Raw genomic sequence first — 16,217 nt, 5'->3', positions numbered from 1 at the left:
TATGGAATCACTTTTCTAATTTCAATAATTGTAAAATAAAAAATCTGAAACCGGTCATTTTGACCGGTGGTGGTAGGTTTAGTGTTAATGCTAAATAAAATAACTTCAGCGTTGCTGAAGCAACATTGGTCAATACAGCATTGATTTTTATGTAAAAAAACAGGTACTCTTATTGAAGTACTATTGAAACGGGGATTGTGTGTGTGCACAGTATCTGAAACGCTTTATTGTCCAAACACTGTGTGAGGGTTGCTAATTATTTTGTGCTAAAAGGGTGCTAGGCTATTGTGCTCGTGGTATCGTGCATATCGGGACAGCTTACCTCGTATCTGATTAAGTCGCAATGCCATATTGCAGAGCAAAAAGTTGCGAGATCGTCATGAGCAGAGGCAATATCGAATCAAAGCAGAGGTTCGAGGTGATCTAAAAAAAAAAACGGAATACCGGCGGCGGCTGATGCATTGTACGCAAAACACATCGAACGAAACACAGATGCTTTCTTGACTATTCTAGACGCAATAAATGAAGAAAAAGTGTTAATTCGTGAGAAACGACCTCATGGACCTCTGCCTAACGACTAAAAAGTTGGGCGTCCCCCAAGTACAAGGGCAGTCACGTTTTTGGCAAAAGGCCGCGCATCCTTGCCGGGAATACGGCATTTCCCTGAATATTTGCGACACGTACGTCGCTTCTTCGCGAACCCCACCTGATTCAGAACTATTTCCGACAATGCTAGCGTCTAGGGAGCTCCAAGGTGATATAATCATCGGAATTTCGGGAGCACGTGGCCAGACGTCTTTCTTAACAACGCGCAATGATCAGCGCCATGGCAACTGCAATATTTACTGCCACGATGACGGTGTTGCAATATTTAACCGTATCGAGCATAAAATGCGACTGCTATACATTGTTTTAGAAAAATGATAACACTGAATTTATTTAATTACTTGCAATTTTATAACAATTCGTGCTTGAATGAAGAAACTCATTTAATAATTTTTAATGGAATTATCCTTGCAACTTCAATGATTATAAAGTAAAAAATGTGACACCGGTCGTGGTACGGTTAGTGTTAACCCTTTGCACTCGGAGCTATTTTAACTTGAAATTAAACATTTCGACCGACCTAGAATATTTCCATTCGTTATGATATTTTTTATTTTATTGTTACGAAATTGGTATAATACCTTATACAATACCTCAATGTTTGGTAATTGATTGAATATCGACGTATTTATTAATGTAAACAATATTATGAAGTCACTACTTGAGTGCTAAGGGTTAACTTAATCGGTCACTCAAAAAAATTTTCAACAACTCTCAAAACATTGCGAGTCTTTATGCAAAATAGAAATTGTCTACATCAATTGTGGAAAGCAAAAAACAAATATAAAATTGCCACGCTTTACAATGATACTGATATTTGTTTTCTACTTCTTCGGATATTCATTTTTCTTAGATCGTACAGTTCCCGTTTCCTTAGATCAAGGCTTCACTGTGTATTATACTACTTTTTTTACATGTGAGTTAAATTCTTGTTAGGAAAATGACATATATGACAGTCTAATGCCGCAACCAACAAGCAGTGCAAGCGGTTACACACACAGAACCATAACTTAATAAATAACAATATTCGTAAGACGTACTTGCCTTCATGACTGCATATAATCAAGACCACGACTTCTTTGAATCGAAATTGTAAACGGGGTTGACAGTGACTATAAATAATCTCTGGAATATATTAAAGCGCGCGACAAAAATTGTTTTGCCAATAATTCTGATAAAATTATGACCTCGGGTGATAAACGTTTATCTACGTCCGACTTAATTTTGTACGAGAACGTCGAAAAAAATATGTTTATGGTACTCTGATGACCGATACTCGCATCGTAAACCCTGTGAGTTTTGATCTCTAGATCTCTCTTCTGATTTAGATAACTATTCTATTCTTAAAACCTTGGTATCGTCTGGCCAGTATGCGCATTAATGAAAGCTGTCAAACTATAAAAATTTATGATAAGCGTAATATTGCTGGCACTTGACCGATAGCTCATTATTTCGGTCTCAATTAGTATTAAGTGACCACATACGTGATCGTTATACAGAGAAGGTCACAAGTTCGTGTCTACTTCGAGGAGAAGAGTGCAGGCTGTACGCATGAAAAATGTTTCATCTGACTGTTGAAAGGCAGCATAATTGGTCGCAAATCAATAAGTCAACAAATCAGAGATATCTTTTAAAAATCATTTAATTCTCTATACGTATTCGCATACGACTCTGAAATGAATTTGTAGTAACGGTTGAAAGCAGACTCGAAGTCGGAGCCAAGCAGTACGCGATGAAGTAGATTTATGACGGTGCTGACAGCGAAAGTTTTCATTATCCCGTAATTTTACAATTTGGCGTATGGTCAAGATCACCGACTTGGGAATCTCTTTAAAAAAGGACGAAAGAGTTGGAGAAAACGAATCCTGGCAAAGCAAAGTATTCGAACAATGATTATATTGGAATTCACTATGGTACGAAACGTAATAAAATGCTAATACATTTCCGTATAGCAGGATTCTTTATATAGGATGAATTTATAGGCGCAGATAAAATTATTTGATCTGCTAAAATGTTTATCTATATCATTTTCCAAGATTGCATTTCATTTATTTGTATAATTGTACTTTGGTTGATACTGGATATAAATTGTTTTACGTTGGATAATTATTAAATTACTACACTTTTTGCAGTCTTGTAAACACTACACGTTCACGAGTACGTATACACACGCGAACACGCACTTGTCTGCATGCAGGCGCACAACAACCACTGCGAAGACTATGAATAAAGGATAAAAGGGGAGAGTGTATCTATACGTAGCTAATTAGACAATAGGTCAAGGTTCAAGAAGTTTCTACCCTCGTGATTAATTTTTGCCGTAAAATTATATTCTATTTCACTAAAATCAAGCCGCTTCTCATAGAGGTAATTACTGCTCAAACAGCAACCTAAGAATGTAGAACAAAATCCCGTTAATGCACCTTAATTTCGATATATTACATTGTTAGATGAGTATGTTTAGTAAACTATTATTTTCTTTACTTGCCTACTTTGACGAAATAATGACAGTGAAAATGTTTTTATCACATATAGCATGGTTTTAAAAGGGCATTCGCGCGATTATAGCAAATTTTTTGTAAAGAAAAATTAAAAAAGCAATTTTTTATGATACTTACCGAATTCATCTTGAAATTCTCTAACAGATAGGCTTAAAAAATTATAGATGTATTTGCAAAAAATTGAAGGTGACCTTGACAAATCATGGAAAAGAAGAGTTGACAAAAAATTTGCTATAATTACATGAAAGCTCTCTTGAAATCATGCTATATCTGATAAAAAGATTTTGGATCGGACTGCTAATAACAGAGTTAACCTGTACTGATCACGATTCGTGGTTCACCCTATATGTATGCCAAACATTTCTTTCTTCTAATTATAAATTGCGATAACTGATCCGCGCAACTATAACGTACTATAAGTTTATTTCTATTTTAACAGGTAGTATTTCAATCAGAAATACCTCTTTCAAAACAGCTTCATATACACATCTAAAGTATAAAAATAAAATATCTTACAGTTCAGAGTGTTAAAGTAGAAAGAATAAAAGTGTAATTTAAATTTAGTTGCAACAAGAATCACCCTTTGCGTGCCTCCTCTATAACTATGACAAGCCTTTTGCTTGCGAAACCTTGTGCGAAGACACAACAATGGTTTCCTAATTCACGTTCAGCACATCAATCTATTACTTTGCAATAAAACTTCAAAAAGACATTCTAGTGAAAAAAATAAAATTCATTTACTAGAATAAAACGTGCGTACTTTTATATGAATAAGTAATGTAATTCTTCGTACTTCGCCTGCTAGAAAAGTCGCTCTCCATCGCGCACTTACATATACGTCTCCGATCAAAGTACCGTATCGTTAACTATAAATAAACACGCAATCTACATGCATGCACGTCAACGAGAAATCATAATTCTTACCTTCCGAGCATTATCGAAATACATATAATTTTCTTTAACACTCGAACTACGGAGCACTGAAAGCGACAACTTTATATTAAATTATAAAAAGCACAAGTGTGTATTTATTCGAAATGCATCCTTACAGCGTCAATAGCCGTATACTGAAAACAATACAATTAAATTTCCCGTTTCCTCGGGAAGAAACAATAACGTGAAAGTTACTAGACGTTAATTACCAGCGTGTTTGTTAGCCAGGTGAATAAATTTAACCCTTAGCACTCGAACGGTACCTCTGAGGCGTTATGCAAGACTGAATTTATTTAGAAATTTATTGAATAATTTATAATTTCAATAATTATATATAAGAAATGAACAATGTGAAATTTATTAGGAATCAATTACTAAACATTTAGATATTGAATGTACGAGGTATTTTGCACTAATTTCATATCCATAAAATTTCAAAAAAATCATGGGAAATAGAAATGTTCTAGATCGGAAGAGACGTTTAATTTTCAAGTGAAAATATCTCCGAGTGCAAAGGGCTAAGAAGCAGGTGGGTCGAAATGCTAGCAAGAGATTTTCGTACCTTTTTTTTGAAACAGCTGCATCGTGTCCGTTTGCGCGGGATCGGTGCTTTCAGGAGCGGATTCAGATTCGGACAACATAAATTTAACTTCCGATGTTTTCTGCTTCCGGTAATGGAATGAACAAAGACAACCTCGTCCGACCCGCCACTGCACACCTCGCCAATGCCGCTTCCTCGGCCGTGTCGTACCGGTGGAATTTCTGAGGATGCCTATCGACCGCCGAGTTGTGCCTCGGGACACAATCGAACCAATCGACCAATGAAAGTAATAGAGAATAGTCACGTGCGAGTTTCAACGATATATTAACTATTAATCCGTCAGAAATATCGTGTCCGGCGGCGCCGAAAATCTTCACGTTTCGCGCCGTGTCTTGTGCAACAGTAATAACGTCGTTCGCGTTCCGAAAAAAACTATATCGCAGATCGATCACGCTCGTTCAATGAAATTTAGTTCTCGACCGACTAGAATCGCTGCTTCGCTGATCAACAATAGACCCACCGACACAGTATGACGTTACTTTCACCGGCGCGTCTAAACTGAATCGAGGAACGGAGTGTGTGTTTGAATCAGGAGCCTATATACGCTCCCGTCTGCGTGCACCTGTACAGTAACACCTCGTTTAACCAGTCATCTTAGATTTTTGTAGACTGTCTGCTTTATCGCTTTACCCGCCGGTAAGTACACTTAACAGTCGTCGCAAATCAGAGATAAATTGTTGAAGCTTTTTAACCCTTAGCACTCGAGTGGTGACTCTGAGTCACCACTGAAAATTGCTGTACCATTATTAATTACTAAACATTCAAGTATTGTATGAGGTATTATATCAATTTTATATTCATACAAAGAAAAAAGTTAATACGGAATGTGGAATTATTCTAGATCGCGGAAGAAATGTTTAATTTTCGAGTTAAAATAGCTCCGAGAGTGCAGAGGGTTAAATAAATTCGAAAGCCTGACACACGAAATTATTAAGCGGAAGGAGACGCAAGTCCAAACGTCAGACGAATTGTTTATTCGATGCGATTTTCCTCGGTGAAAGAATACATTTCGAGTCTGGCCATGTTATTTTTACCTTTGGCAAGCAAGTTTCTTAGAACGTAGCAGTTTCTTGAAACGCATCATCTATACGTCAAGCGGGGTATTACTGTATCTCCCGATTCCTCGGTCAATGATCACGGTCCGATATCGGTATAGCGGTGTTCAAGCCCGGAACGATGACAGAACGTGTGCGTGTGTTTTCTGTTGGCGTCGATCGTTTGACTGAAAGTTTCACGTTCGTCGGCATGCTGCTACGAAACGTATTGTCGATGTTAATTCCGGTAATCCGACGGTGTCGGAAGATTAAGGTCAAGACGAAGTGAGAAATCGAATTAAGATCGGCCGTGTGTTCGATGTGTAGCGTCGCGCGTCGGTGTATACGGATCCCAGAGTGTTACGCAAAGAAATTTCGTGACAGGGTTGACTGAACTTTATTAACACGCGTAACAATAAAACCGGAAGTCAATAGGAATCGGTGTATGAGAAAAATTGGACGATCGCACGCGCTTTAACGGACCGTTCCCGGCAGACTGAGATAGAGAGATCCAGTCAAAAGTCTAAAGGTTTATTTTTGGTCAGATTGTCGCGCCAAAGGGGTATAACGTGTGGCGAATCGCGTCGAAACGATTGGCCCGGCCGAATCTCCACGGCCCATTCGAAAACAGATTCCGCTGTGCTAAAGATGACTAAAAAAACCATTACAAAACTAACATCTTTTCCATTTACTTCATTCATATTTTTTTGTCTTTTTCTTTTTTATCAATGTCCGGCTATACACGTTTGTTTCGCGATAATACTTCCCTACACAGCGTCAAAAAGACACTTCTTTTATTCTTTTTCTTCTCGTTTGTATTACGCAATTGTACTAGTTCTCGTAAAGGTCGGACAGCGTTTTGAATATCAAACGCCAACCCGCACAACTTTTTTCAACAGTCATTACAACGCGATAGAACATCGCGCTCAAACATCCCTCAAACAATACACGGTAAACGTCTCAAAAATAAGTATCGATACTCATTCCATTTCATCTACGCTCTCGTACAAGTTAGATTCTTATTCAATAAAAACGGTGCTATAGTATTAACGCGCAGGGGGCTCGCTGCGCCAAACGATTCGAACGAGAGAGCACTATTGAGATACAATTTATGGGGATAGTATACGTATCTAGGAATAACAACCTGTGTGGAGTACAGAGTTAAGACTTACTGCGTGATTCTTACTTGCGAGGAGCGCTAGCCAAATGGTCCCCTCCGAAAGTCGAAAAAATACCGGATATGTACATTTTCAACAACTACCGTTCACAGTCGGAAAATTAGAATAGATTCCCTTGCAATTTTCGTCTACATACGAATAAGCTGCAGCCTAGTACATAGTGTGCAAACTATACGATGGCTGCTAAGAAACAATACGTGTCGACTGTTCTGTCGTGTTTTCTTTTTTTACATACAAGTTTCATGAAAGTCGGCGAGTTTAACTTGGACAGCACCCCTCGTTAATGACACTCGATCTATGCCCGATACAAGTACGGTTATACAGCTGAATACGCGCGCATCGTCGTTTAGTTAAAAGTACAATTTCAATGGCTAACAGGACGAACACCTGATTCCGAATCCGATATTCCGAAGAAACTTGAAGAATCTCTCGACGAGCATCTTCTCGTGTTGGTCTCGTTTTGTCGCGAGCTCGCCGAGTTTCTCGGTCCGCGCGCAGAACGCCTCAACGAGGAAATCATGGCACAACATCGCGTCGTCCTCTATCGCGGCTAACTTATTTTGAACGTCTGTCGCTCGGACCGATTCCTCGGCACTCTCGTCCGTTCGGCAGGAATGCTTTATGTACATCGCGATGAAACGCACGAGGACACACGCCAGGAACCTACGATGACACCAGAGTGCCTCGTAATCGTTATACATGCAAATGGCGCTCTCGTTCGCGCGACATTCTTCCGTCCAGTAAGACAAAGTGCGAAAGTACGCCTGTTGTTCAGCGCTCGTCGAACTCGCATCATACTCCGTCTCCATAACGTTGAACAGCCGCTGTAATTTATGCGCGTCACCGATGTTAGATTTAATGTACGCGAACAGTTCCTCCCTACATTGCTCGGTGATCGCCGGACACTTTATCAACGACTCTCTAGGCAGTTCTTTGAACTCGAACATGTATTTCTGCAGCAAGAATTGCCGATAGGAGAGTCCGCTGTAATCCGATACGTGTCTCTGACACCACGCTAGCGTGTTCTTCCACTCGTTCTCGAAATTTGGATAGGCGAAGCCACGGGACTCACGGAGTGCCATCACGTGCCTCCGGTGACTCCACGCGTTATAGTTGTTCGCGTACCTTTCCGCGCAGGTGGTCACCAAGTTCAATTCCGTACAAAGCGGCGACTCCGCTGAATCAAAATCGTACCGGCTGTCTTTGGCGTTTAATACGTACAACAATAACCACTGCCGATAGGCGAACGCGTCGAAACATTTCGGCTTACGATAGAGCACCAACCGTGAGAACGCAAATTCCTCCGACACCTCTAATTTGTGACTTCTCACTAACTCCCGTCGCATGTTCCAGAACGTCGTGACATCCGGATTTAATAGGAGGGCACCCAGTAACCATCTTGCTATTGTGCTGGGCTCCTCGCGCCTGTGTTTGTTCTGGCGAAGTTCAAAGAGTCGCCGATAAGCGTAGCAACAAAGCGGTTGCACACACCACGAGGCCAGCCCAAGACAGTCCTCCTGATGAAATACCGGTGATTTATTCTCATTATCTTCCGCGGGGATTATTTCGAAGCTCTTCCTGAAATTATACATGAACAATGTTTCGTTTCGTTATTCTCCTGACCTATCTCAACCATTGTGTAGTCAACCGGGTACCCATTTACTGTATATCTTTTAACAATTTGAAAGAAATGCTGAAAATGTCCATTCTTTACTCGCTAATATATTAATTTATAGTCTTATAATGAGAATTTGTGCAAACACATGTTCAATACAGAAAGGTTTTTTACATTTTGGTTGACTACATAAGGGTTAACGATATAGCCGAACAAAAACATAAACAATTATTTTCCGATTGATAACGTTAACGTTACTACTTTTTTCTGATCAATTAGAAAATGTGCATTAATTTCCCTTCGTTTTATTCACAACAAATACAATCTTCGAATAAACAAAATAAATAATACAAAGTATGTTTCAAGTATTTGAATTCTATGCCTGTACACGTGAATTACATGACAACACACGAGACATCTAAAAAATGTATTACTACATATACTAGAAAATGTACATCTAGTAAAAGTATATCTTTCACGTATTTTTAATCGCTATAATTCTAGTTTAACGTTTCACTAGCGAAAGTCAACCAATATTAATGATATACATACATATAGCATGTTGACGAGTAATTACAGCTCGCAAGATTTGCATCGAAATATGCATCTACGAAAGAACGACAGCCGAACAAAAACATAAATAATTATCTTCGAATTGATAAGTTAACGTTACTACTTTTGTCTGATGAATTAGAAAATGTGTATTATCGGTGAAGATGTGATGTACTGTGCCTCAATTGTTCATTCCCTTCGTTTTATTTGACAAATACAATCTTCGAATAAACAAAATAAATAATACAAAACATTTGAAATATATTCCTATACACGTGAATTACATAACATCACACGAGACATCTAGAAAATGCAGTAAAAGTATTTTCCACATGTTTTTAATCGGTGTAATTCTAGTTTAACGTTCCACTAGCGACAGTCGACGAATATTAATGATATATATATATATATATATATATATATGTCTAGCATGTTGACAATTAATTACAGCTCGCAAGATTTGCATAGAAACGCATCTACGAAAGAATATCCATTGACAATACTTTTGACATTTAATAATCACGATGGCGCCAGTTTCATATCATAGATATCAGATACCAACATTACTGATACTGTATTTACTATGCAAACCTCTTTTGCGAAGCGTCGTATGTAGTACGCGTGTCCCATTGAGACTTATAAATGACGGTGTGGTAAATTTGTTGGGCCGACGATCGAGCACACAATAACAATGCCGTTAAATCACAAATGCAACGAGCACACTGACACGTCTAATCGGAGAATTCAGTGAGAATTTTCACAGATATTTTCAAAGACTCCGCCCTCGTAATGTATCTACGAAAACACTCACAGTGACGGATTCTTCTTCACCACATTTTCGATGTCGGAAAGAATTTTCTCTGCTGCCGGAAAAATATCGTCTTGCATTGTAATCTTGCCACTATTGTTCGTTACATGTCTCGTACAATTAATTCGAAACCAATGCACGATTAACCCTTCTGTTTCTCTCTTGCTGCACCTTTCAATGCAGACACGATGTAGCGTTTTTCTACAGAAGTGTTGGGGGGATATACTGTGATACCGTTTGAAGTTTCCTGTAAGTCTCGAACGTTCGAAATCAGATGGCGCGAAATTATTAACGGCGAAAGATCCCGATAAAGAACAACATTCCGCGAATGGAAAATAACGAATTAATACAAGTAGAAATAATCTCAACTCTATTTTTGTGAGGTTATAACCACCGATACTTTTCACATAGGCGTTTATAAATATAAACCACAACTTATACCGTTATCATCGTTGCGTATAAACGTAAAATACGAAAACATATTTACTTCGAACGTTATCATTGTAGTTATTAGAAATATTAGATAATTAATGTGAAAATGTAGTTTTTTCGTATTCGATAAATTCTTGATTTTTTGAAAGATCTACATTTTAAATAGCATTTATTTCGAAGAAAGAAAGTAGTTAGTCGATATTGTTTAATGTAAATATTGTACCTTGTTCAATGTTGAATTATTTCCTTACAGTCGAGACACCATTGTGGAGAAGCAAACGATTAATCGAAAGAAAGGTCGAAAGTTTCGATATGTGTCATGCCATAATGGTATAACTTAATGGAGTACAAGTTTTCCGGTTGTGTATCGGTCTAACCTATACGCTACTGAATTCCACTCGAATTCAATTTGTACCTACTCATCTTACCTTATAAGGGAATAAACGTTAGTTTAGTTGGTGAACACTTCATTTTCGGCGCACGAGGTAAACTATTTCAATTAAAACAATGTCTGATCCTCGAATAAGAATTCTAAAGATTAAAACTGGAGTAGTGAAACGTCTCGCGAAAGAAAAAGTTACGTACGAAAAAGAAGCAGCACAGCAACGTGAAAGGATACAAAAATTACAGGAACAGGGTGAGAATACTATACTGAATAATGCGATCGGAAGCATGTCTTATTTATCTTATTAATCCAATCCTTTCAATAGCTGTGTCATCTATTGCGACGCTTCCGTACATTTTCATAGTGCTATATACGATAGATTGTTTGCCTGTTTAAGAAGCTGATATGTCTGTTGTTGTAACGTTTGTAATCACGTTTACAACGCACGTACTCTCTGCTGCAAAATAAATATTACAATTATTCAAGTCAAGTCAATTTCCTGTATTTTCTTATTGTTCGTAATTGTTTTATTACAGATAAAGATGGATATGATGTGAAGAAGCAAGAAGAAGTTCTTCAAGAATCCCTTATGATGGTGCCAGATTGTCAACGACGTCTTGTAAAAGCATCCGAGGAACTTAAAAAGATCTTAGAAACAGAGCAAGATTTGAAAGAAATTCAAGATTACATAGAAGCTGAGAAAGTATTACAAGAAGCGGAAGCTCAACTTCCTAAGGAAGGAGGAATCATGGAAATGTGTTAGAAAGTGTATATTAAAGAACCGCCATAAGTTATGAAGAAACTATATTTTCATCTAACGAACACTTTGTAAGCAAATTAATTATTTAACACATACAAAAGAGATAGCATTAAGATATTTTATATTTCGTCGAGTTAAGTGTGTCAATTTCGAACGCTTATGTTTGATAATTAAAGTTTTGCAGAAAGTTCCATGCAAAATTGCTGGAACTAAGATTACAGTATGTATCATCCGATAGATCAGTCTATCTATAATGCGAATTACAATATGAATGTATATCAAAGTTATATTTATCCGATTGGTACAACTTCTTCTAACGTTATTACCAATTCGAAAATAACAACAGAGAAACGGCAAACTGATGAAAAGGATATTGAAATTTTTCTCGGAAACGCTAATTTGCCTAAGAGTATAAACGACCAGAGAAATATTCAGGGAAAGTCGAAAATTGCGATTACCAAAGATGCCATAACAGCAGCGTATAAATTGAACGAAAAATTAAAAATAATTTGCGCAGAATTGGCAGATAATAAAGATTTATCGGAAGAAGAATGGCAAGAGAAAATGAACATTTGCGAAACAGCGAAAAATGAAATTATGATGTTGTTAGAGCCTATTAAAGACCCACATTTTTTAAATCAGTTAAAGAGAGATTTGGAAAGGCGCAAGAAAAAGCGATTACGAGAAAAAATTAAAAGGGAGAAATGGAGACGTGAGAAGGTAATGAAAATGGAAAGAAGAGCAAGATTGCATGCGCAGATTGATTCGTGGATTAGGAAAGAACAAGCTGTAATAGAGAAGGAGAAGCAAGAAGAAAATTTACGTAAAGATGCGGACATGATATTATCCGATATTAGAGGAAAACGAAGCGACGCGAGGAAATATCTTGGACTGTTACAAGAGTTACAAAGTCTGCGGAATATTAAGACCAATATTGCCAGAGCAAGAGGAGAACATTTATCTTTAGCAGCAGACGAAGCATTTAATAATATTATAGGTACTATTCTAATCTTATTCAACAAAAATATATTACACAAAAATTATACTAATCAATATATTTATTTTCTGCGTACAGCAAAGTTAACAGAACAGTGGTCAGCATTTGACAGAGAATATTCGATAGAAGAACAAGGATTAAAATTGATGTTGAAAACTGATAATGAAGAAAGAATTGAAAAACAAAAGAAAAATGTATTTGATGAGTGGGAAAATGTACTTTTTGGGAAAAAGATGTTAATGAATGATCAATATGATACTGATTTAGCTAATTTTATTAGTATGAGGTAGATATAACACTATAACACGATATTCAATTATTTTATAAATGTATTTTTACAGTAGCATAATTGCTTGATTTTCAGAACTGCTTGGGACAAATATATAAGTACGGATAGTGATGCATCACCAATTCCAGTTGGATGGATAATGCCTGATAAACCATCTTCTGCTGCCTGGCAAAAGTGTCTCAAAAAAGAAATATCATGAAATAAACCAATAAATTATAACTTTGGGATATAATTAAGCTTTAATACACGCCTTAATATTTGATATTGTATGGGCATAGTGTATGTAATGTAATTTAGGAAATGTGAATAACTTCTCTGATCTATTGCATATTATCTTGTACATTCTGCAATGCAACATTTTTAAATTCCTTGTCTCCCTTATTATAATTAATACTGTAGTATTGCGAAGCACATAATTGGGAAAAAGAAACTAAAACGTACAATAAGTGAAAGTATATGACAAATGATATTTTTATTCTATTAAAATATATATGGAAAGTATTTACAAATTTTTCTATGATATACGATGAGACAGTGTAATGTATTATACTCATGCTATGCTTAAAATTAGATTTTTCTGAGCAGCATTCGAAGGTTCCAACATGATATTGTCTTTTGCTATTGCGGGAGCTACAGTTTCTGCAGCAGATAATATTATATGTAATTTTCCTTGCAATTCTGATAGAGCTAATATTAAATTTTCTTCTTCTTCCAATTTGTATGCCAGAATAGTAAACATTTTTCGTGGTTCTGGTCCAAGTTCATCCAAATGATCTTCATAGACATCTGTTAAAGTAATACTTATCATTAGAGAACATTCGTAAGTTAATATTTTGAGAAAGTTATTTAATACGTACCCATTAAAACATTGGCCACATGTATTAATACTCTTCCAAATTGAACGTTCCCCACATGTTTATTTAAAAACTTTATGATATTTACAAGGGACTTTCCATTTCTACCAGCAAGAGCCTGTTTTAAACCTTGTCTTCTGATAAGTTCTTGCATAAGCGCAACCGTAACGTGCGGTGCTTTATTCACAACATAGCTCATCATCACACAATCCAAAGCTTTCGAGTATTCAAACTTTCTTAAATAGGTGTCGTGTTTAGACATAATTTCTTTCATATCCTCGTTTATAACCATGTCTACATGCGGCGTGTGCAAATTTTTACCCGAATGTCTATACGATACTTTTTTACGTTGTGGTTTCTCAGTTTTCATATCTTCTTCTCTTCTTCTAACGGAAATTAAACCGTCGACCATACCAGCTACTATGGTTTCATCGTTCGACTAAAATGAAAAAATGTTATTTAACAATTCACAATTCTATCGGTGGTTTATAGTTTAGAATGTGAATATTTTCTTACGCTGATCCCTATACTGAGAACTGAATTTGGGTAGTCTAGGGAATGAACAGTCTTGTATGTTCCAGAATCATAAATTTTCACGTGTCTATCTAACGAGCCAGACAAGATTCTGTGGCCATTCGAAGCCATCTTTAAACATGTTACGGTTTTATGATGTTGCACAATTTTGGCAAGTAATCTTCCTCCGGCAAGCGCATCCCAGACTCTGATTTCTGTTCCACCTTTTCGAAAATATTTAATACATTAGTCTGATTTCTGTTCCACCTTTTCGATTGTTTATCTAATCAATAGACTGCGGATCTTTATGAAACTAAATTGAATGTTATTTCTTCCCTTAATGATTTTAATCCCTTGCCGTATCATTTTCTTTACAGTTACAACGATTAAAACATCTTTATCCCCAAAAGTGTTGTAGAAGAGAATTTTTTCAATGCTTACAAACGAATCAAATTTTATTTTTTATACTTTGTTAATAGAGGAGAAATCATATATTGACTACTCAATTTTGCTATAAATGCATAAAGATCCGCAGTCTACTGATTAAGATAATGGATAGAATTAAAGTACTCTACCTGCAGACAAAAATATTCCACCAGATGGTAAGAACAACAAACTCTCAACCGGAGCTTCATGACTTACATTCAGAATTTGTTTGTTCGTTCTTGTGTCGTACATGTAAATGTGTTTGTCGTAACCACCAGATAATACTATATCTTTGGAAATAGGACTGACCGCACCAGCTCTGATATAGTCTGAATGTTCATTAAAAGATATAACTTGCTTTTCGCTAGGTATATCCCAAACAACAACAGTTTTATCATCAGAAAACGAAGCTATGTGAAGGTTGTCGGCAGTGAAGAATGTTCTGTGTACAGCAGCTTTATGCCCAGAGAAAAGTCGAAGAAGACTCTTCGTGCCGACATCGAACAGTTTAACGACTGCTTCTTCGCCACCAGCACAAAGTAATTTTCCATCATTACGAAAAGAGCCACCATAGGCTGCTTCCTTAAATCTACTGAGGTTCTTTGTGACTAGCTTTGTAATTGGATTGTATACTTGTACCCTGACTGAACAGGTGACAGCGAAGTAATGTGGTTCCACCGGTGAAAAATCTATGTAATCTACGGGCCCGAATTCTTTAACTAAAACAGGAGCCTGTTGAATAAATAATATTTCATTTTACAATATAGTTACATTTACCTCGCTCTTACACTCCGGGACAAAAAGATGGCACACTTTGAAATTAATGTAATTTCTGTTTATTAAACATTACAAATTCAATTTATTTTATACATTATACATATATTTTCAGTGTGGCTTTTTTGACATATATAAACGACGTTTCATTAACTTATCTTTTTTAATAACTTTTCGGCTCCTATTTATAACCTTTTGATATTTATGTAATTCAATATTGTTCTTTCTTTAACTTCAATATCGTATGTATTTCACATTTGCTTAGTTTCTTTCCACGGCCCATTCTTAATACTTTAGTATGTTCTTTTATTAAATAAGCACGAGGGAAGCTAGTACCCACTCTATCAATTACGTTTTGCAATAAATGTTTGTGCTATCATTTTGTCCCGCTTGCGGACCAGAATATTTACGTTTTCATTCCTAGAATTCTGTTAGAGTAAATATTATCAATGATATTCAGTACATTACGCATACAGGCTCGTCAGAATATGTTTACATATGAAAATATTCATTTTCTTCAGTTTAATGTACCAAATGAGAAAAAGTAATCGATGTGCTATCTTTTTGTCCCGGAGTGTAAAAGTACGATTGTTAGGTTAAGTTATACGCACGTGGAGATCATGGACTATACGATATACTACAAACATCGCAAAATTTGTAATTTTTACTATTAAAAGATACTCACAGTATACTTTTTCCAATATATGTTATCCGGAGTTAATTCAGTTCCTGATCTAGCAAATACTTTGGTATTTATTTTCTTAAAGGACGCCATTTCTTTAAAAATGTCAGCTGTAATAAAGGATAGTAGAGGGGGCAAACTTCTCTCGTTGACAATTGATGGAAACCGTTCTCCATTTTATCGTAATTATTCAGGAACCAATTCATTTGTCGGTATTACTGAATAAAGAAAGTCTATAAAAATCTTTTATGTGATAATTAGACGACATGATTAGAAT

At 36.5% G+C, this 16,217-nt stretch overlaps 5 protein-coding genes across 6 annotated transcripts in view; 2 read left to right on the top strand and 3 right to left on the bottom strand.

Annotated features, from left to right (window-relative positions):
• LOC143207342 (uncharacterized) overlaps positions 1-6,203 on the bottom strand; it is a 91,145-nt gene extending 84,942 nt beyond the window's left edge. Inside the window, exon 1 of one of the 2 annotated variants that reach the window (XM_076420717.1) lies at positions 4,603-6,203. In XM_076420717.1, the coding sequence (XP_076276832.1) occupies positions 4,603-4,681 (79 nt within the window). In that variant the 5' untranslated portion in view covers positions 4,682-6,203. Of the gene's footprint in view, positions 1-322; positions 366-4,602 lie in introns of those variants that run through there. The other variant, XM_076420718.1, reaches the window with a different exon arrangement.
• A 149-nt stretch (positions 6,204-6,352) lies between these two features.
• Positions 6,353-10,605, bottom strand: Temp (protein prenyltransferase alpha subunit repeat-containing protein tempura). Its single transcript, XM_076420736.1, has 3 exons — positions 10,484-10,605; positions 9,832-10,075; positions 6,353-8,431 (listed from the first exon to the last, which is right to left on the bottom strand). The coding sequence occupies exons 2-3, from the start codon at positions 9,906-9,908 to the stop codon at positions 7,225-7,227; spliced, it is 1,284 nt and encodes a 427-aa protein (XP_076276851.1). The 5' UTR covers positions 9,909-10,075; positions 10,484-10,605; the 3' UTR covers positions 6,353-7,224.
• A 6-nt stretch (positions 10,606-10,611) lies between these two features.
• On the top strand, positions 10,612-11,426 carry LOC143207357 (tubulin-specific chaperone A-like). Its single transcript, XM_076420748.1, has 2 exons — positions 10,612-10,897; positions 11,182-11,426. The coding sequence occupies exons 1-2, from the start codon at positions 10,768-10,770 to the stop codon at positions 11,406-11,408; spliced, it is 357 nt and encodes a 118-aa protein (XP_076276863.1). The 5' UTR covers positions 10,612-10,767; the 3' UTR covers positions 11,409-11,426.
• A 201-nt stretch (positions 11,427-11,627) lies between these two features.
• LOC143207350 (programmed cell death protein 7-like) lies at positions 11,628-13,019 on the top strand. Its single transcript, XM_076420738.1, has 3 exons — positions 11,628-12,402; positions 12,481-12,688; positions 12,767-13,019. The coding sequence occupies exons 1-3, from the start codon at positions 11,628-11,630 to the stop codon at positions 12,888-12,890; spliced, it is 1,107 nt and encodes a 368-aa protein (XP_076276853.1). The 3' UTR covers positions 12,891-13,019.
• LOC143207345 (U3 small nucleolar RNA-associated protein 15 homolog) lies at positions 11,818-16,201 on the bottom strand. The gene is made up of 5 exons (XM_076420731.1): positions 15,944-16,201; positions 14,634-15,216; positions 14,062-14,282; positions 13,549-13,984; positions 11,818-13,477 (listed from the first exon to the last, which is right to left on the bottom strand). Exons 1-5 carry the CDS (start codon positions 16,031-16,033, stop codon positions 13,242-13,244), a joined length of 1,566 nt encoding a protein of 521 aa, XP_076276846.1. The 5' UTR covers positions 16,034-16,201; the 3' UTR covers positions 11,818-13,241.
• Between the last annotated feature and the right edge of the window lie 16 nt (positions 16,202-16,217).

This window comes from Lasioglossum baleicum, chromosome 3 (genome assembly GCF_051020765.1).
Source record: "Lasioglossum baleicum chromosome 3, iyLasBale1, whole genome shotgun sequence".
Taxonomy (NCBI): Eukaryota; Metazoa; Arthropoda; class Insecta; order Hymenoptera; family Halictidae; genus Lasioglossum; species Lasioglossum baleicum.
This window is presented reverse-complemented; position numbering and strand designations above follow the sequence as displayed.